The sequence below is a fragment of the Amblyomma americanum genome, chromosome 5 (assembly GCF_052857255.1).
Source record: "Amblyomma americanum isolate KBUSLIRL-KWMA chromosome 5, ASM5285725v1, whole genome shotgun sequence".
Taxonomy (NCBI): domain Eukaryota; kingdom Metazoa; phylum Arthropoda; class Arachnida; order Ixodida; family Ixodidae; genus Amblyomma; species Amblyomma americanum.
The window spans coordinates 210,271,752-210,293,281 of NC_135501.1; the positions used below are offsets into that span (position 1 = coordinate 210,271,752).

Sequence of the window (21,530 nt, forward strand, 5' to 3'; positions counted from 1 at the left end):
CTGACGCCAACCTACGTGACCGAGCTCGTTCTCGTGCCATCGGACCACTTGCGCAGCTGGGATGGATGGATGGATGGATGGATGGATGGACGGACGGACGGACGGACGGACGGACGGACGGATGGATGGATGGATGGATGGATGGATGGATGGATGGATGGATGGATGGATGGATGGATGGATGGATGGACGGATGGACGGATGGACGGATGGATGGATGGATGGATGGATGGATGGATGGATGGATGGATGGATGGATGGATGGATACATACCTTGCAAGAGTGGCAGATCGGGCTAGTTGGTAATTTTCCATAATGCGATACAGCGCGAATAAAGACGGGGACGAAGCGAGACAAGACACCACAGCGCTGTGGTGTCTTGTCTCGCTTCGTCCCCGTCTTTATTCGCGCTGTATCGCATTATGGATGGATACGGCTGAACCCTTTAAATCGGGCGGTGGCTCAAGCCACCTAGCCATGACTTATGAAATTTTACTCTTCTCTTGATTTTAGCCATCAATCAGATAACCTTCGCTTGCTTACTTCTACCCGCTTAAAATCTACTTTCCCTTCACTGTCCTTAAACCCCAATGACTTGGATAAATCAGCCCCGCTGCTTTCCACTGCAGGGTGAAGCCCTTTACAGAAAGGTATCAAGTGTTCAGCCGTTTCCTCCTCCTCTCCGCACGCAACGCACAACGTGTCTATCTCAAGGTACCTGACTTATTCCGCAAAACTCCCGTCATGGCATCAAACAACAAAGAGCTTCCCCTACAATTATCATAGATATTTTCTTTGTTAATTTCCTGCTTAAAAATCATGTATGTTCCCAGTGCTGATTTGGTCAGCATCCCTGTTTTCCACAAAGCCCTCTCTGTTTCTTTAACCTTTTTCTTGACTGATAACTGCTGATTTGCCCCCCTACTGCTGTCCAGATATTTGCTTGTCAATTTTCTATTCCGCTTTCTCCATTTCGTATCAACATTCCTTATATACAAGTATCTGAAAACTTTCCTAGCCCACTGCTTTTCCCCCATTTTTCTCAATCGCTCCTCAAATGCTATCTTACTGCTAGCCTCTCTGCTCTCGAACGACGCCCATCCCATATCACCCTGTACCCCCTGATTTGGTGTATTGCCATGTGCACCCAAAGCTAGCCTCCCTACGCCACGTTGTTTAACGGGAAAAGAAAAAGACAGCGCCCTCTCACGGCCTGAGTGGAAAGCCTTATAGAATGACTATACAAAGGAACAAGGCGATCGTCATCCTTCCGGCCGACAAGGGAAATTCTACTGTGGTGTTCGAAAGGACTGAATACAGTCGTGCCCCGTTAATATAGACGACTCGAATTATGGACAGTTCTTCTGGGGAACAAACTTTCTCGGTATATTTACGCCTCCTTAATATGGAGACTCGCTGTCTGGACAATGGACAGGGTGAAAATGCACGGATCCAATTGCGACCCGCGTATTTTTGTCGCGTTAATATGAACAGCGATGAGAAGAAAATCCCGAGAGCCTCTACCACATGTTCCGCCCCTTATAATTTAAGCGCAGAACACCAGGGAAAGGCAGGCGAATGTGCAAATGCCTTAATAGTTGCCTTTCTGTGTGTGCGTGGTTTCATGCCTAACATTGGTAAGGCACCTTACCGTTTGGCACATTGGATAACTGTTTGCGAAAAAGAATTATTTGTACGCTTCCCTGAAAACCACATTCAGCAGTTGTCAGCCTAGTGAGTACAGAGTTTTAGGGATGTGAACAGTCGCGGTACGAGATACTCCATCACATCAACAGGCACTATCATCTGTCTCATGAACTAATAGGCGATTCAAACGTGCTTCAACCTAAACCGTATGTTTTTTTAAAATATGGCGACCAGAATAATGCACCTGAGCTGCTAAGATTGCCAAATTTTCACTTCACTGCCCGCCACTGTGCTTAGGAGGAGTCTTTAATCATAAAATTATTTTTCAAAATATTTGTTTTTGTTTTTATTGATGATGGTTTATGCGGGCTTAACGTCCCAAAGCGACTCAGGCTGAGAGACGCCGCTGTAAAGGGCTCCCCCGGGAAGAAACCACCTGGGGTTCTTCAACGTGCACTCACAGCGCACAGTACACGGGCCTCCACAATTTCGCCTCCATAGAAATTCCGCCGCCGCGGCCGGGATCGAACCCGCGTATTTTGGGTCAGCAGCCGAGCGCCATAACCACTGAGCCACCGCGGCGGCTAGGCTGTTTAAATGGCGCTAGTATAAGAAACCTAAACTACTGCTTAGCACTAGAAGCAGACAATGTTTTCAGCATTCCGAGTTCAGCGGACGCTTCTATAGAGCGTGCTTGAATGCTTTTCTCAGTTGCGTAGTGTGGCAAAACATAACTGGTCGACCAACATGATGGATGCGGCAATGTATGCGTCAGCATTAGGGTTCTTCCGCCGACGTAGCACCATGCGACCGGGGGGTGTGACACACCGTACCGCCGCTCCTCTCTCCTGATCCAATCCCCCGTCTTCACTTCCCCAAACTTTAACCCGACAGCGTCAAGGATCTCGTGGCCGGCGTCGTCATCGCCGCCGTTGACCGTTCAGAAGCAGCCTAGCGGACAGGTGGGCCACCTAGGTCACGTGACCTTGTGACGTCGTCATGACCTGCCCACCGGATTGTGAGCAAACTGCCCACTGTGGCAGGTCGCGAGGGGTTGCTCGGGAAGAGCAACCTGGGTCGCACCACGCCCTCTATTGGCATCGCCTGCCATCGCAGGGCACCGGAGCATCGTTTGACCGCTGTGCGACTGGGCCAGTAGTGGTATCTATGAATGGTTAAGCAGAGAATGACCAAGTATGGGCATTAACCCATCGACGCTGTCCTGTCACACCCCTAAGGCGGAGCTTAAGTTGTCATCTCCCGTAAAAGTGGAGCTGGGTTTCCCTCTCTCCAACTTCTGTCGCCTCTGCCACTTTCCTGCTCCCTCCTCTTCGCCAACCGAGGCTTCAGACGAACGGATGAACGCACAGATCCTCCCAAGTTGGGCGGTTCTAATAAAAAACTTCTGGAAATAATGCAAATAATGGACGTCTGCTGCACTGTTAGCACAGCCTCCTTCTGCCTCTTTAAAAATGTGGCGCTATGAACTAAGACAACGAAAACCAGAACGTGATACTCCACCTGGCTTTGTAACGATGATGTTTAAAGACGCGGATGTGCATCGCACATTGTAGGTCAGGACATCAAACTACGCAACTGGCCGAGCGTCGTATGTGAGTACAGCGCACTAAGCTGTTAACGCCAGAGCCCACGAAAGCTGGCCGTGGCACCACAGTTGCTCCAGGCTAGTGCATGTGAGCACGTGCACAGCCCAAAATAATCACTCGCTACCCTACCAGACGAAGTTTAGCACACTTTAAAATAAAGCAGCTAAGGCGATGCAAGATGCTTGAACCCATCTCTAAATGTGCGCATTGAAAGGACCGCAATACAGAGTTTTGTCAACGCACTTCCCGATGCCGAGTATTGCAATCTTCAGAGCCCAACTTCGGGCGCAGCAAAGGACGCGGTATAAACATTCTGGCGCTGACTAAACGTCAAGAAAGGACCTACAGTCGGTAAACGATGAGTGGTAAAAGGAGCGCAGCGGCTGAAGCTTGGCTTTCTAAATTCTTCTCGCGAGAATCATGAGAGCTTAACCGATATCAAGAAAGCACGCGCAGGAAACAAGGCACCAGCTCGACCAAGCCAGGATGGCGATAGGAAGCTGCAGGCACGGAATTGCCCGACCGCCAAAGTTTTGCACAACGTGTCATCCTGAATCACATCCACCATTCCTGTGGATACTTTCCCGACGAGTCACACATACAGATTTATTAGAATACTGAGTATCTTTAGCAATCCTTTAAAAGAGAACACTAAATTTTTCGTTCGATTTGCATCTGCTTTCTGCATTGCTTCTGCATCCTTGGCATAACTTCGTACGGGTGAAGCGTGCTGTCCCGCGTTTCTGTTTGTTTTCCACGCGACTCCCTGTGTTCCACCCGGGTATGCAGGAACTGTACCGAAACCATAATAAATTTTGCATGAACGATGTCGAAAACATTAGGATTGTTTGAACCATCTTGCGAGATGGTTTAGAAAGAATGCACCACATACGATTCCGAGAACTGAAACATTTGGGAAAAGAAATGAAAGAAAAATGCCATGGCGCGTCAGCGACCGTCGTTTTAACTTCTGAGCCCAATATTGCTCGATCGAATCCCGGCCGCATTTCGATTAAGGCAAAGTACGCTATGTTCTGTGCTGTGAAATTGACGTGTTAAGTCTTCCAGTGCGTTGTTTGCCACAGTTGTTATCGTTCGGCATGTTGAAATTCACGCACATTTGTAACTTTTTGCGGGACTTTTTTTTTTAATCGCACGGAGCTTTTAATACTATTCACAACAGAAAAGACACAGAAAATAAAAAAAAATTCAGCGGGTTTTACTTTCCTGGAAGCCTTGGCACAAAACCGCTGCAGTGACATACTAATACCATTGCATGACTGCCTAGCAGACAGGCATGCAAGGCCAAACCAACCGCCCAAATAAGGCACGAATGTCAGAACTGGCCTAAAGAAAGAAATTCTCGTATCGGCACAAGATGGTGGTGCACATACAAGACTTTCAGGTCCGGGCGTTGTGGGATGACTCACCCGGTGGCAGAGTGGTCGCGCGGTGCGAGGGGAGTCCGGAGCCCACGGCCGGCGTCTCGGTCGTGGTGCTGACATCGGCCTCGACTCCACCGCGAGGGCGCACTGGCTCCCCTGGAGATCGACGGAATAGAACAGGAACACCGTGCATCAAAGGTAACTACAGCGCTACCACATCTAGTTCGGGCCTAACACTCATTGCATCGTGGCGCAATTGTGTTGCATCTTATCAACTGGTGGTTTGGCATCTCCATGGTTATTGCTTAGCGTGGTTGCTGGCTCTGAGTTGCTGCTGGTAGCACCTACCTATGTTTCGCTACGCGTGGATAACAGATATAAAGCTGGCATTAGTCTATATGCAATAACGGGACGTACTTTTGAGATGCACTTATTCCACGTCCGTCATTTGAGTGGATCGATGGCCTTCCCTATTTTAATGCCATTATTTCTGACGATTCGTCGTCTCAAATAGCTCTTTCCGTCTGATTAAACTGATGGACGCTATAGCATAAACTAATTCCGGATCTATTTCATTGTTTTAGGATTCCATAATTCACTGCTACTATGCTTTTTCACGTACTTTTCATTACAGTAGACGAGACAAGCTCTTCCATGAAAGGCAAAGAATGTAGCCGTCGCTGGGCTCTGGGAGAGAAAAACCATCTACCCCTTACGGCTCCGGCTAATCATCTTGGTGAGGAGGTAAATTTCTGACTTTCGGTTTCTAAACACTGGCGCGACGGAACTAAAACCATCCACGCCTGTTAAGAACTCCTTCGTACAACTTCTGTCACTCTGTACTGTTTAGCACAAAGGCCATAAAAAATGATACCAAAATACTGGTGGCACTGCTGTCCTGGAGTTTTAAGTGCGTGCACTGGTCGCAGCGACATACAAGTGGACGCATCAAAATTTGGGGCCACGTCATCTTCTCCGAAATGCTAAGAATCCCACTGTGACATCAACCAATGGGCGGTTATGGATTACTATGCAGGAATGCAACGCAAAAGGAGCGCGACAGAAGAGAGCATACCGCTGACTACCAACTGGATGCACTTAATGCGCATAAATGCATGAGAAGGCCTGCGAAGGAGCAGGAAAAGACAGAAGAGAACAAAGGCAAAGGGCTCGTCATTCAGGAACTCAGATAGGCCAGCTCGTTGCGTGACAGGGAGGTTTGTCGACCCATGACGCCCCCTTGCGCGCGACAGCACAGGCTTCGAAGATTTCTCTTGTTCGAGCATCCAGGTAACGCCTCTTCTGTACCGTTCCTTTTGCTCTGTGTTCCTTGAGATGCCAACTTGCCCAACAACAAACCTTAATGTGCTAATCGATATAGCGCAAGGTTTTTTTCTTTTAGCAAGATCGCTGCACGTAGCCCCAAATCTCCGCGCAAGAGACTATAGCCGCCGGCGCCTTTTCACAGTGGCTACCGACCGACGTGCATTGCCAGGTAGACCATGTACATCATGAGCAGGCCCAGCGAACCGCCCAACGCGAAGGTCGCCCCGCAGATGAGCGCCATGGCACGGTGCACGCGCTCCTCGATCCTGAGTCGGGAAAAGCGAAAGTCAAGGAAAGATCTAAATTAGCCTTAGCCCCATGGCGCATTCGGGCAAGGCATGGAAAAAGAAATGTTAGGCCGGGGACCCTTCAATAAAAATAAATGTTTAGTTTTGTCCCACATTGAGTTCAAGAGCATTCAAGGGGGCACTGATGGAAAGTTTTTCGGTGTCTATTTTCTTTATTGAAGATAGCCTATGGGCCAGTTAGTTATGAAAATGTGCTCAGAACAACAGTGCGCAGCGTTAATAAATTACAAAGGATTTTTACCGGCAAATTCGGACTAGCTTTGCATCAGCGCTTAAGTGCACTTTGACGTCACAACCGATCGGCCAACCTGGCCTACCAAATTTCTGATCATACCGGCGTCACCGGCAACCAGTGGTTGTTCCTGTGAACAACTGCTGGGTTCGGTGACGTCACAGGTGCACCTTGACGTCACTCTGTGCGGGTGTAAATGCCGAGCAGCTGCTCGGACAACATTGAAAAGCATATTAATTTATGTTGCATTCAACGCCTGCGACTGAAACTTGCTCTAAGGCATCTCGTTACGCCCATGAGACAAATCGTATCGTTTGTTTGGGTCCGAAATTTTGTGTCTGCATCGCTTTAATAGCTACAGTGGCCGTGTAACAAAAAAGAAGCGCAGAGAACTAAACAGTTCATATCGCATCTTGATGGAGTAGCTTTAATAGTAGTTGTAGTTATAACAGCCAATCTGTGTCCTCAGCATTTATGCGACAACGAATTTTCTGGCGCACGTTTGGCTTTTCCTCTCCTGTTTATGCACAAAAAATGTGAGGTTCGCCATATTTATTTATTATAATTTGACAGCCCGCGCTACTCACGGCGAATATTATTTCTATCGAAAAATTTAATTAGAGCTGAACATCGAATTAAAGTCACCAATATTAGTAACACAGAGGGTGGCGACACTGCCATGCACTTGAAGATTTCTGTGAGCCAACCTGGACATCGAATGAGACGGGAATGCCACGACGCCGTTAATGAAAACAATATGCTTTATAACTGCGCAGTAAACTTTATCTGCCTCAGTGACCTCTTAAGACAAATCGCAGGCCTCGTAGTGAAAGTCAAGTACAGCCGACGTTCCTCAGCTGTCAAAGCAAGGTGCCACTATGGTGCCAACAAACAGCACAAATGGAATCATGACAATAAAGCGTAAGACGCTCATGTAGAGTGTGAAAGAATATGCGTCTCACAGCTGTGTCTGATGTCCCAGGCGCTCCTCTCCGTAGACGTACCGGTCAATCAGCCCTGGCCAAATAAAATGAAGATGAGATTCAGAGAGCTCTGTCGAGAAAACCGGCCACCGCCATGATCAGTGCCGTATAGCAGTTTAGTGAAATAAGCATTCCGTCCGCTTTACAAAATGAAATCTGCACCTTGCACGGCAGGCACAGCTCACAAAATTTCTGCCGTAGACGACCACTTCAGAATGATTTGGAATGTTTAATTATATTCGACTCTTAATCATGCGAACTCAAGAGGAGCCGAAAATTTATTTTCAGTGTTGGAATGCGAAGATGGGGGAGCATTTTCAAATATACTTGATACTGATGGCAGCAAACCACCACCATCATCATCAGCAGCAGCAGCAGCAGCAGCAGCAGCCTGACTACACCCACTGCAGGGCAAAGAACTCTCCTATGCCTCTCCAATTAACCGTGTCCTTCGCCAGCAGCATGCACCGTATGCCCGCAAATTCCTTAATCTCATTCGTCCACCTAACTTTCTGCCGCCCCTTGCTACGCTTGCCTTCTGTTGGAATCCATTCCGCTACCCTTAATGACCAACGGTTATCTTGCCTTCGCGTTACATGATCTGCCAAAGCCCATTTCTTCCTCTTGATTTCTATTATAGGGTAATATTAACCCGCTTTTGTTCCCTCACCCACTCTGCCCGATCCATGTCTCTTAACGTTACGCCTACCATTTTTCTTTCCATGGCTCGCTGCGTTGTCCTTAACTTGAGCTCGAAGTAACTATACTGTTTTTACCTGCGATTTATTTCGTGGAAAGAAATGTTAACCGCTGCCAGAAAATTGAGAAGACGATCCTGAAACCTGATGTGAGAGTGCTGTGATACCAGTTGTATTTACTCTCAGTGATTACTCTGTTGCTTTCACTCTATTGGATGCTTTTCAGTGGGCGGGTGGTGGGCGGCGTTTCAAGAGGGAAGCTGGCTTTGAATGCGACAGCATTAGGGTTCACATCATGCGATTTCGCGTCAAGCCTTAATATCAAAATTAGCTGATTGGTCAAGAGGGCGACGACGTCCAAAATTCACGCGACCACGGCGCGAAAATTAAAAACTGAAAAACAAGGGCGGAGTGCGCACCCGGGAAAGGGCTCGTCGTTGAGCTTACACGAGCGTCGGGCCCATGGATTCAAAACCGCGTCTGCAAGCCGCGGGGAGAAGGCTCGCTCCCAAGTGCTTCTATAGTAGCAGGCATTTCCAATACTGCCGCTGGCGACTTAAAGGTGCACTAAAGATTGGTTGGTTGGTTGGTTTTGGGGGAAAGGAAATGGCGCAGTATCTGTTCCATATATCGTTGGACACGTGAACCGCGCCGTAAGGAAAGGGATTAAGGAGGGAGTGAAAGAAGAAAGGGAGAAAGAGGTGCCGTAGTGGAGGGCTCCGGCATCACTAAAGACGAATCTGAACTCGTTTTTGTACCGCGGGAACTCTATCTACACGTTCCGGGTATTCTTAGAAACTTCGAATTATTGTCCTGTGCGGCCGATTGCTCTAATTAAATCAGATTGAACGTCCCGGCTGCCGCCTTTTTTTTGAAAACTCAACGCGGTAAGTAGGCGGAGTCAACCAACGCGTGGAGTGCCTCTCAGCCAGTCTGCAGTGGCGGCTTCCCTTTCTTTCTTATTTGCTTTTTAGGTTTCTGTGAATAAACAGTTTCAGTCACAGACAATATGGCCGCAAATGAGGCGCACGGAAATAAAAATACACGTGGACTCTGATTTACGTATCACTCCACGATGGCAGAGTGGCAAGCCGCCACGGGACTGGAAGACGCACTGGTTGACTCCTCCTACCTACCGCGTTGAATTAAAGAAAAAGGCGGGAGCCGGGACTTTTAAGCCAATTTAATTGAGGCAGTCGCCCGCACTGGGCAATAACTCGTTTCTAAGAATGCCCGGAATGTGTAGACAGCGTTCCCGCCGTAAAAAGACGAGTTCGGATTCCTCTTTAGTGCAGCTACCTGTAAGCGCCCTCATTTTTAGAGCGCCGCTCTTGAAAATTGGTTGTTGGTTAAAGGAAATGGCACAGTATCTGTCTCACTTATCTCGGCGGACACCTGAACCGCACCATGAGGGAAGGGATAAAGGAGGGAATGAGAGAAGAAAGGAAGGAAGAGGTGCCGTAGTGGAAGGCTCCGGGATAATTTCGACCACCTGGGGATCTTTAACGTGCACTAACATCGCACAGCAGACGGGCGCCTTTGCGTTTCGCCTCCATCGAAACGCTGCCACCGCTGTCGGGTTCGAACCCGGGTGCTCCGGATCAGTAGCCGAGCGCCGTAGAGCCACCGCGGCGGGTAAGCGCAACACCATCTAGTCTAGGTGGTGTTGGTAAGCGCCGCTCTTTGGCGCCCGTTCCTGCATTCCGCATCGTGGGCGTCGACGTGAAACGTGACCTGACAGGGTGACCGGTGTGGCAGCAAAGCGAAGCGCCACCTTCCGCGGCGAGAGAGGAGGAATGGACAACCGGAAGGTGGCTGCCACGCAAAGACTCCGGAGGGTGGCTAGCAGCGTAGCACGTCAACAGCCAGCCGTGGCGGGATAATGCGAGAAGAGCTCTGCGCTAATTTTCCATTACCGGCTATCTAAATAAATGTGCATTAGCTCAGCTAATCTAGGATATACAAAGCGAAAGCTGTCGGCGTTCGTTGTGTTCATTGGCGTTGGCGATGACAACTTTTGAGACGGCGATAATTTTGAGGAAAGGAAGAGCCATAACTGGCACCCTGGGTGAGTGGACGCCTCAATAGCGCTTTGAGGTACGTGGCGGTGGTGAGAGAGAGATGTGGGCTGCATGAGTTAGCGCTGACAACGTTGTGGCAGACACGCGGCACTGCAGCAATAGGGCGCAGCGTTCATTTGGTGACCAACCTCTCGCGATCAACCATTAACTGCCTACTTTTCCCTTACTTGACAATCCAATTCCCCAACAAACGGCCTTGAGCCTCCCTTTCTAAATAAACAGCCCATTCATTCGTTAACTGCCACCTGCCAGGGTGGCAGGATGGGCGCGCTGCCTAACCAGTGTGCGGAACGCAATCAAAGCAGGTAACTGCAGTTGGACGATAACGCCATGTACATACATGAAAGCGAGATTGAGGTGTCCACTGACCCACGGAGCCAGTTGTGCGCTTTTCCTTTTGTTGAAATGAAGGGCCTCTGCAACGTTGTCAATGCCAATGAACCCAATGAACGCGGGCGGCTCACTTGTTTTGCTTGGTTTTTGAGGAAAGGAAATGGCACAGTAACCGCCTCACGTAGCTCGGTGGACACCCGAACCGCGCTGTAAGGGAAGGGATAAATGAGGGAGAGAAACAAGGATCGAAGAGGAAATTGAAAACTGAAAATTCGATCTTGAGGAAAGGCGCGGCGCGGCGCGGCGCAACGGCGGAACGGCGGAACGCCTGTGGCTCGGTGCAACTACTGGCGCATGCGCTGTAGTGACTAGGGACGCTTACCCGAAATGCGCCGCTGACTAGCGTAGTGCAGCTTTCGCTACAGAACAACTTAAATGAATGGTGGTTGCACCAAACCGCAGTTCCCCTCTGTCACGAGTCCACCAATTACCAGGGCCACAGATGGCACGCTTTAGAGAGAAGGAGAGAGGAAGGCCACGAAGTGTGATCCTCCCTATAGCCAACACTCTCCTTAGGGCTCAGGTTAACCTGTGCATTCGACGTTCCCGTGGGTGGGCAGGCAAACTCCAGAGCTTTTGGTTTCTCCATACTGAGACGATGGAGCTGAAGGCGTTGACCCCCGAAACCTCCCTCATTCAGCTATTGTTCTATATTGAGGGGGGGGGGGGGGGTCGAACATAAAGCATGAAGAAATGTGATGCTTACTTCGCACGGCCATTCTTTCTCTTAGCAGCACTCCGGTGGGCGTTTGTCTTTTGGCCTTCGGGGCGGATGCACCGGCGACATTCGTCAGTCCTCTTCTTCCTCTGTCTCTTGCCTTCACGCGCCCTTGGCATAACGTCATGGACTCAGCCTGGGCTCGGCACGTACTACAGCTGACGTCAAGCACAGACCCTAGCGTTCACAAAATGTGAGCAACAAATAACGGCAGCGTTTTTCCGTCTTGCTGCTCCTGCATGGTGAGGGTCGGGAAGGGAACCTGCTAGCCGACGCTGTGAAAGATTGAAACGAAGACAAAGCCGAAGGCAAATCCTTTTGGGTCAGTCCCTTGTTCCACGCACTGTGAGAGGAGCTCGTTCTGGTGGTGGCTGATTCCTTGGAGAGGTCGGCTCTCGGTGCCCCTGCAATTCACTCGATGCCTCCTTCACATCATTCTGTTGGATGTTTCCCGATCGTTCAGGTTCCAACATATCTCAGCCAGCTTCGCGATCTCTCGCTCAAACCGTGGCTATGCACCACTTAAAGGGTTATAGAAGCACAAAATTTTTTCTTAGCGTGTTCGTTTCAAACGTTGCGTGTTGCCCCAGTACGCTTGATACGCGCTCCGCGACACGTATATGCGCGGTAAATAATTTTTATTGCGTTATTAATACTGAGCGATTTCTTTTTTTGGTTTCTGGGCACCCGAAGTTGCTATGACGCCACCACCAGGGAAGAGCAGCAACCGTGGTCACGTGGGCCCCAAAAGCCGCGACACGCGGACTGCTGCGTCGTCTGCTGTCGGGCACATGCTGTGCATATATAGCAGCGCCTCTCGGAATGCTGGCAGTCTTGGTCGGCACGGCGATATGCTGAGAAAGGCCAAGCGAGCGAGGGACGACACCGAGTTGTGAAACTAAGCATATACCCATACCGGCAAGCATGTCGGCACACCGCGTATGCCAACGCGGTTTGTGCGTTCTATTTCGCTTTGCCTCGCGACGCCCTGGCCACATTACAGCGACACGGTGCCCCACTGTCCGCACCGACCAGTGCCCGTCGCTGCCTTCGCTTCGCTCCGCCTGCACAGCCGCACTCAGGGTTCCGTGGCTGCCGACTGCGACGTCTGCTGCTTGTTCGGCAAACAGTCCGTGTATTCGCTAAATGAATGCTTCAGGACAATTGCACAGGATTCAGCACTGACCCCCAGGAATGCGCCCATGACGACGACTGCACCTCAGCGCTAGTTTTGTTTGCGTATCTGCAGCAATTTCGCGTTTGTTCGGCATGAATTGCAAGCTGCGTTCCACTTAGGTTAAACAATCTCTCTCTCTCTTTTGTGCGCTTACGCCGTGCGGCAATAATCGCCGAAGAATGCCTGCAGCCAGGGGAACGCTAACTCATAGCTGCAGGTTGTTGACACCGCGTATAGGACCGGCGTTTCTCGCTCGTTGTAACTGCTTTTTCCCAAGGCTTGACTTTAAATTGGTTTATCTAGGAGTATGTGCGGTGCTCACTTGGGATAATTGAAAATGGTTTAATCTGCTGTCTTCAAGTGACTGCCAGCTGCCGGGCACCTGCAGCATTGCTTGGCAGAGTGGGCCACACCGCCTGGCACGTGGCGCTTCCTACTCTATGTATTTTCGTCCTAAGGTGTATCATCATCATCATCATCATCATCATCATCATCATCATCATCATCATCAGCCTTACTACACCCACTGCAGGGCAAAGGCCTCTCCCATGTCTCTCCAATTAACCCTATCCTTTGCCAGCTGCATCCACCCTTTGCCTGCAAACTTCTTAATCTCATCCGCCCACCTAACCTTCTGCCGCCCCTTGCTACGCTTACTTTCTCTTGGAATCCACTCCGTTACCCTTAAGGACCAGCAGTTATCTTGCCTTCGCATTACATGCCCTGCCCAAGCCCATTTCTTTCTCTTGATTTCGACTAGGATGTCATTAACCCGTGTTTGTTCCCTCACCCACTGTGCCCGCTTCCGATCTCTTAATGTTACACCTACCATTTTTCTTTCCATGGCTCGCTGCGTTGTCCTTAACTTAAGCTGAACTCTTTTCGTTAGCCTCCACGTTTCTGCCCCGTAGGTGAGTACCGGTAAGATCATGCTGTTGTACACTTTCCTCTTGAGGGAAATTGGTAAACTGCCACTCATGACCTGCGAGAATTTGCCATATGCGCTCCACCCCATTCTTATCCTTCTAGTTATCTCCCTGTCATGATCCGCCTGCAGCGGATCATGATGTAGTGCTGTAGTGCTGCAGCGATGGCGTAGAGGTAGAACATCCGCCTCGCGTGCGAGAGGACCGGGGTTCAAATCCTGGTGCCGCGCAATTCTCCACCGGGTTTAAAAAAATATATATCCGCGTGTCGATGGAATTGCATAACCAGGCCTGGAGTGCGGCCTTATCTCGGTGACCAGAACCGACAACGCACTCTCTCACCAGATCAGGATTTGGCCACCCTGGTGTAGTACTTGACCACAACCTTCTATGATCAAACCAATGCCTAAGGTGTAAGTAGTTATCAATTTCCGGTCCCTCCTGTCATAACTACGCTCGATGACTATTTGTATTTGCTAAAACTCGAGACCTAGCTCGCTCTCCACAATCGCCGACATCGCACATACGAACCCCGCCGACTCGCTAGGCATATTCGGACCGCTGGTGAGTGTCGAAGGGTGAACACATGCGATATAGTCGCTCGCTTCGCTTATTCGATGTACCGAGAAGGTGTCGACAAGAGCAACTACGGTCAGCGTCTCATCGACGTGAAGGTTTCACTCGGCCGCCGGTGCTGGTGCCGGCGGCTGGAGTGTCGCACATCCGACCAGCCCACCGACCGCCGAGTCGCTGCGCATGGCCGATGTCGCACGTCGCCATTCATAGTACGTCACTTCATTGTGCTGTGATCTCACCGATATTCCCCCCGATATCGTTCCCGCGGTTACATACGTCACCAACTACCGCGCTAGCTATGGGTCTCGATCGTGAGAACGAGCATTTAAGGACTCTCTGGAGCTGAAATAAAATATCCAATGCCTGCCCTTTGGGTGACTCCACTTACAGAGGAAGCCCGTAATACGTTTTCAGAGCCTCAAATTTCGGTGTCTCAATCCCTTTAACGTTCCCCTGGAGCATCCAGTCATGTAAATCAAGGCTGGAGCATATGACGCTTGTGTGGTGCCGAATCCCTGCCTAAATGTGTATTTACGCGCATGCGGGTTCAAAACGGCAAGACATTCTGAGTCGTGCGGGGAGGTTTGTCCAATAGAACGTTTTCTTCCTCGGCTGCCGGTGGTTCGCCCTTCTTCTTCTTCTTCTTCTTCTTCTTCTTCTTCTTCTTCTTCTTCTTCTTCTTCTTCTTCTTCTTCTTCTTCTTCTTCTTCTTCTTCCTCCTCCTCCTCCTCCTCCTTCTTCTTTTTCTTCTTCTTCTTCTTCTTCTTCTTCTCCTCAAGTAATATGGCACTTCAGAGAAAGACTCCTCTTTCTCTCTCTCGAGGTTAGGGCTCCCTCGGTCACTCCCGCTTCTTCCGCTCGCCTGGGGGGCAAGGGATTCGCGTTAAGTAGGGTTTGTGGATGCCTTCACGACTGCATTATTGCAACTTGTAGGTGTCCTTGTTAACTCTGTTCAACTTTCTGCTACATGCCTAAAATTCCCGTTCTGCGAAATTCTCGTCTTCTATCTTTTTTTCTTTTCTGGTTTTCTATCTTTTCACAACTCTGAGCTAGGAGGAGCAGTCGGGAGTAATAAGCACCTTGTTCACGCAGAATCTCCCGGGAGTCCCTAGTTTTATAAAAAGTACAAGTTAAAAATATTCCCATTGAACTGCTCGGTGTTCGCTACTGGCCGTCAAGAGATGGCGCTAGTTGCTGGATATCCAGGAAAGCTGGGCATGCGTAAGTGTTTCCTTAACGCAGGGAATTGAGCGCTGTCTTCGCCTTTGACATCCCTCCTGGACTGATGGCTGCAATTTAATGCGCATCGTCTTCATCACGGACAGTCTCATTACTGATACTCTCACATGCGTGTAGGAGCCCTTCCTGTTTGGGGGCCTTTCGTGGTCAGAGTTAGAACGCCGCGTGAAGTTCAGCGTACAAGGTAGCCAACTGTTTTCTCGCTGAACGTACGCTCAGGCCAGATCATCTGCTGTGTCATTAAACAATAAAGGGTCGCTCATAAATTTGGCTCATGATGAGAAGTGTAATTACGGTGCTACTATAGTCACCGCCTTATTGAGAACCCCGCCTCAGAATAATATAAAGATATGCTAGATTCCCGCGACGCCTTCAGCAGCGAGGCTAGCAAACAGGTGAGTCGCACTGGGCAGCAGTACAAAAGAGACTTATCGCAGTTATCACTTATGCTACCGGCAACTCGGTATTGGCCAACAATCCTAAAAAATGATTCACTTTTTACATTCCTCTACCCAAGGGTTGGTATAAGAGCGAACAAGCAATATTAGCGCATTCTTCTGACGCCGGCATCACAGGCTGGCAAGCCGGCCCTGAGAAGCGCCCCCCTACGTCATCATGAAGCTTGCACGGCCGCGGTGCGCGTCAAAAGCGCCACGACATCCTCCTTTTCGCTCGGGTCGTCGTAGTACAACTATGGGAACAGCACTTCATTTAGAGGACCGAGTGCCGGAGGCGCGACCAAAGCAGACGAAACTCTCGAAAGTGCGTGAAGAACGTCATTCCCGAGAGTTTTCGCTTTAAACGAGAATCTATAACGAGAAGGCGCTTGGAAGTGCGAACAACGGTGTTGTCGAGCGGGTGCCTGGTCGCAAGCGACTTCTGGTCGCACGCCCTTTGCGACTCCCAAGTGAACGGGCCTTATCACGTGCGTTCCGGTTGCAACATACTAAGAATTCGTTTATGGTTTATGGGGGTTTAACGTCCCAGAGGGACTCGGGCTATGAGGGACGACGTAGAGACGGGCTCCGGAAATTTCGACCTCCTGGGGTTCTTTAACGTACACTCACATCGCACACTACACGGGCCTCTGGAATTTCGCCTCGATCGAAATCCGACCGCCGCGGCCGGGATCGAACCCGCGTATTTCGGGTCAGCAGCCGAGCACCATAACCACTGAGCCACTACGACGGGGTAGACTGTACGAATTATTTGCTGGAGTTACCGTCAGAAATCCGGAAACAAAACATGACGGAGCGGGATAGAGGAATCCTTCGGCCAGCTAAGCTCACGTATTGGTTCTCCGAAAATAAAGAAAAGTTTAATCCGAGTAGGCAAAGTCTGAAGTGATCGTCTTAAAATCGCGTTAGACAGTGCATCTTGTTTTCTCCTCGGCAGAAATGCAGTGCATGTACAGGTCTGATTTTCACTTCGAAGCGTCTCTTACACATGTGTATCGACCTCGCGATATGTATGCGTGAATGTTCGGTTTATATACAAATACCTGAACCCTCGAACCTAGCATCGTAAAGTCTTCCTACCGGTTAGGTTCGGCGATAACTACAGAACCGAGGCATTAAGTCCTTCCTGAGCACCAACGCAGAGAAGAGAGGTCCTAAAAAGTGTTGGCTCTTCAATTACGCGCACAAACCTCGCTCCACCAATGCACGCATGCATTAGTAAGTGCTACCCGGGCAACTTAGCGCGCTCAGCAGTGGATGCACTTACCACCTCTGTACATTTAAATGCAGTTTCTTGCTCTCTATACGAGCTTTTCCGCTGTGCTTAGATTACATGGAAATCGCGGTACCGGCTCATTTGATCTCATTTATCTTACTTAACCGTGCGAGGGCACGGCTGCTGCAACTGAGCTCGTTTTGTCGCTGCAGCGGCTTTGTCATTTCGTTTTAGTCATTTTTATTTCTTTTTTCATTTCTAGCGGCCTTTGTATTGCGGCAGAACGGCCGAGGAAGTCTTCGTGCTTCATTCGAAGCCCCGCAGAAATAAGAGCAAATAATGCTCCTTGGCCGAACGCGTTTCGGATAAGGCTAATGGAAGGCGGCGTGTACAGAACCTCGTTGGGAACCAACCGCGAGGCGCTCGAAGGAACCCGCATTCTCTTCCCTACACAGCGGAGAGATACGCGAACAAGCGGCCACACTGCCCTCGGCGTGCAGGGCTCGGCCGCCGTCGTTGCGCGCGCGATCCACGGTTGGAAATTGCAGAGGCAAAGAGGTGTGCAAGAATCGGGTTCGTTATCACGGTAGCCGCGCCTTGGTGCAGATACGCGCTCCGCTTCGCTTGGGTGGCAGAAGAATAGATGGGGGACACGTTTGCGTGCTGGGTAAACGAGCCGCAATCAGGCTGGGGTGTCCGTTCGCTCGGCGTCCATTCCAGGTCGGCGGCTCAACGCTGTATCGACAGTTGGCTGAAGGAGTTCGTTGGCGGGGGGGCACTTATAATCAACAGCAACCGAGCAGTCCGCAGCAAACGAAAGACGCCTCTCGATGATTTATTAGTATTGATGGTTAACGCCAACCGTGGCTACGTATTCCAGTTAAGTTGGAATGTCAGTCACTCCATTCATTGTCATACGTTGGCGAATTTTGATGTCGCCTGGCAGGTTGATGTCGCCTGGCAAGAACACAAAGGCGCTTCATTTATTTTTCTTCTGACGCCACGACTAACAGTACGAAAGTCCTTTATTATCTTCTGTGCGTCTGTGCTACGTTTCAGATGATAATTTGAATGCCCAAAAATCGCCGTCTAAGAAGCTGTGGGAGGCTTTATGGGAAGCTGGGAGGATACTCTGTTGTCGTGCGCGGCTGGCTTGGACACATCCGGAGCCTCAAGTAATCACGTACGGAACGCCGCCTGTATGTGGACAAGAGTGCGTACGCTGTGATCCATTTCCTTTTGACTCCACATGGAACTAACGAGTCAAGCGGACGGCGACGGAGGGGAGTTCGGGGTGCGCAGACGACCCAGCTTGGCCGGGCCCCATTGTTCGCAGCCGCGCTCCGAGAAGCAGCAACGAAGGCGCGTCGCCTTTCATCCCTACCGCGGCGACGCTGCCCAAGGCCATTACCCGGGCGGCGGTCGTTCAGTGTGTGGCTAGGAGGCAATTTTGAAGACGCGTTCCTCATGTTCACTGTGAGCGCTTATCAGCTCCATATGACTGCCAGGCACTTCCTGTGCACGTGGGGCATCAGGAAGAATTGGGGAGTGGCGGCGCCTTAAGTAACACGGCTTTCGACAATCTGTGCGGCCCTCGCATGCTCTTTGAGCGAGTAATCATGCCGCCCCGCGGGGGAGGATGGAGTGATCCGAGAGGGGAATTGTTAGTATTCGTGACAGTGACCTGTCCCCTCTCCCCAATCTTTGATTGGGCGTGTTTTACGCTCCTCTGTCTCTTTTTCAATGTGTTTTCCTCTCCCATGTGTTTTATTGGATGTGTTTTCCTTTCCCCGGTCCTTGATTGGATGCGTGCTTGTGTTTTGACCTAATTGGTTGGTGTCCCCACTGAGGGCGGGGACTTAGGGATTAAAAGAAGACGTTTTGGTGGGACCGGGGGTTGATTTCGTCTGGTCACTCTGCGGATCAATCACTATGTACATAGTTGTTCTCCTTGTTGTACCTTCCGTTCTGTCTTAACTATTTTTATGTGTGATTAAACAGTTTACTTCCTGAAGTTCCACGAGTAATGTGACTGAGCAAGTTTAGAACCTCAAGACGTCGGCATCCAACAACTTCTACCTTTCCCCTTCGGGCTGACATCAAAGAAGAGAAAGGGGTAAAAGGAACACAACTGGCGCAGTCGACAGAAATGCGACGTCTTCCTACTCGAGGCAACTGAAGGAGGGCGGAAGTACAAGGCGGCGGACGAGCTATAGCGTGGCACGTCCAGAGGAGAAGATTTCAAGAGTGACAGCTGGTCAACGCCGACGTGACGCTGAAGGTCCAAGTCAGCGGGCAGCTGAAGGAACCAGGTGACCAGAGTCAAGGAGGGCGCTGTTGATCAGGAGGAGCCGACGACGACGCGGATCAAGGAGACGAGTTCCAACCGGGACCGTGCGGCGCAGCGACCAACTTCCGGGCCAGTCTTCCATGCTGGGGCACCGGCAGCCTCGTAAAGCGGAGCTTCGGTAGCCGGGCGAGTACCTTTCTGTTTCTGTCGGGCTTGTGCTTATGCCAAAGCCTTGGATTTTGAGAAGTGACAGTGTTAAACAGAAAGAGATGGAGAACGGGGCAGGAAACGGAGAGTTGGCAGCCGCGGGTCAGGCAAATGAGGGTCCGACGCACCCTCTGACAGTTAGCGCGCCGGTGCAACAAATGACCGAGTTGCAAGTGCAATTACGAATTGCTGAACTAGCGGTGGAAAAGGAGCGGTTGGCTTTGGAAAATACAAGGCTGAATCTTAAGCAGAGCGGAACAGCGGGTGGGCTTGGTGAGAGCGCGGGAGCGAGCGGAAGAATGGACGAGGACAGAAGGTTGAAATTTGCTAACCTTATGAAAGGCGTCCTCACGCCGATGCCGCTTCAAGAAGCCCTGGTACCAGGGTGGTTCGAGGACGTAGAGGCCACGTTGGGGTCATACGAAGCTCCAACCCAGTGGTGGGCTGGACTAGTTTTGCCACACCTAAGCGAGAGGGCACGCATGCTACTCACGCGGTTGTCCGCAGAGGAAAGGAGCGAGTACGCACTCCTGAAAGCTAAAGTGTTAGACGGCTTGAGGCTCACTGCGGCCGAATACAAGCGTCTTTACTCATCCGCGAACAAAAACCCAAATGAGACGTGGGAGCAGTTTGCGGTACGCCTGCAGAACTACCTGGAATACTATTTAAACAGCTGTCAGGTAACTTCGTTAGAGGAGTTCAAACTGCTAGCCGTCGCGGACCGACTAAAGGAAGCCCTCAGTGCAGAGGCGAGAGCGCACGTTGCTCTAAATGATAAGCCAGGGTTCCTAAAACCTAGTGAGATTGTCACGCTGGCAGAAAACCACGACGAAAGCCGAAGATATAAGGTCGGGAAAGCAGCGAGCGCGGCGGGGGCGACGAACGAGGCAGTCGAGGTAACACAGCGCGACGGAACCCAGTCCCGACCAAACAACACGCGGCCCCGGGGACGTGGACAGTGTTTCCATTGCCACGGGCATGGGCACATCGCAAGATTTTGCCCGAAAAGACAAACCGCGGAAAAGCCAGACATGGGGGGCGGACGCGCAGACCAGAAATCAGTAATCGCCCGAATATCGGTCCCCTTGCATGACAGGGAGACAGTGCACGGCTCAGTGGAAAGGCAGCCCGCGGAGGAGAAGGTCAGCGCCGGAGAGGTGACTTTGTTGAGTAGCGGGAACGCTATAAATGCGCGCATTGACTCAGGGGCCGACATCACGGTCATCCGCAGGTCGCTCGTGCCGCGATATGAATGCGCGGGGGCAACAATAAAACTCACCGGGGCTTTCGGAAAGCAGGTTGTCGCGGAGCTGGCGTACGTTCCCCTAGTAACAACCCAGGGAGCACCGCGAGTATCATTTGACCCGTCGGAGCGGGGCATACTGTGTGCAGTCACAGACGAGCTTATAACTGGGATAAGCGCGTTAATCACTCCCGAAGACTATGAACAGCTTCTGAGCGATCGTGTCCATGCGCAAGAACAGGGAGAAGCCGAGGGTTCTGACGAAGAAATCGAAGAGAGGGAGAAGCGGGTTGACGAGGTTCTAGCGGGCGCGGTAGCAGCAGATTGCAGCGAAGGGGAAACCGCGGTGGCACAGACGACGCGGCAACGGTTTCGCGAGGCGCAGATTGGAGACGAATCACTCCAGGAAGCGTGGGCTCAGGCTAGAGAGGGAACACACGGCATGGCGGTCCGGGACGAGCTTTTGTTCCACCAGGAGCCTGTTGCTGGGCATCCATGTACTCAGCTTGTCCTCCCAACCGAGCGACGCGCAGAGGTGTTAAAAATGGCGCACGACTCAGTGTGGGCAGGTCATCTCGGCGAGCGGAAAACGCTTCAGCGGATAAAGGCTTCATTCTTCTGGCCCGAGGTCACAAGCGACGTGAAGCAGTACTGCCGCTCATGCCACTCATGTCAGGTGAAGTCGCGTGCACGCACAGCAGATCGAGTGCCGATCGCGCCGATCGCTAGACCAGAGGCCGCATTCCAAGTGGTAAACATCGACTGCATAGGACCGATAGAACCACCGTCAGCTCGAGGGCACCGCTATGCACTTTGTGTA

General features: G+C 50.9%; 1 protein-coding gene across 5 annotated transcripts in view; it reads right to left on the reverse strand.

Moving 5' to 3' along the window:
• The window catches only part of LOC144133590 (uncharacterized), a 126,055-nt gene that overhangs the window by 11,247 nt on the left and 93,278 nt on the right, over nt 1–21,530 (reverse strand). For all 5 annotated transcript variants that reach the window (XM_077666785.1, XM_077666786.1, XM_077666788.1 and 2 more), the window contains 2 exons: nt 7,468–7,522; nt 4,685–4,795 (listed from right to left, as the gene is read on the reverse strand). In XM_077666785.1, the coding sequence (XP_077522911.1) occupies nt 4,685–4,795; nt 7,468–7,522 (166 nt within the window). The remainder of the gene's footprint in view (nt 1–4,684; nt 4,796–7,467; nt 7,523–21,530) is intronic.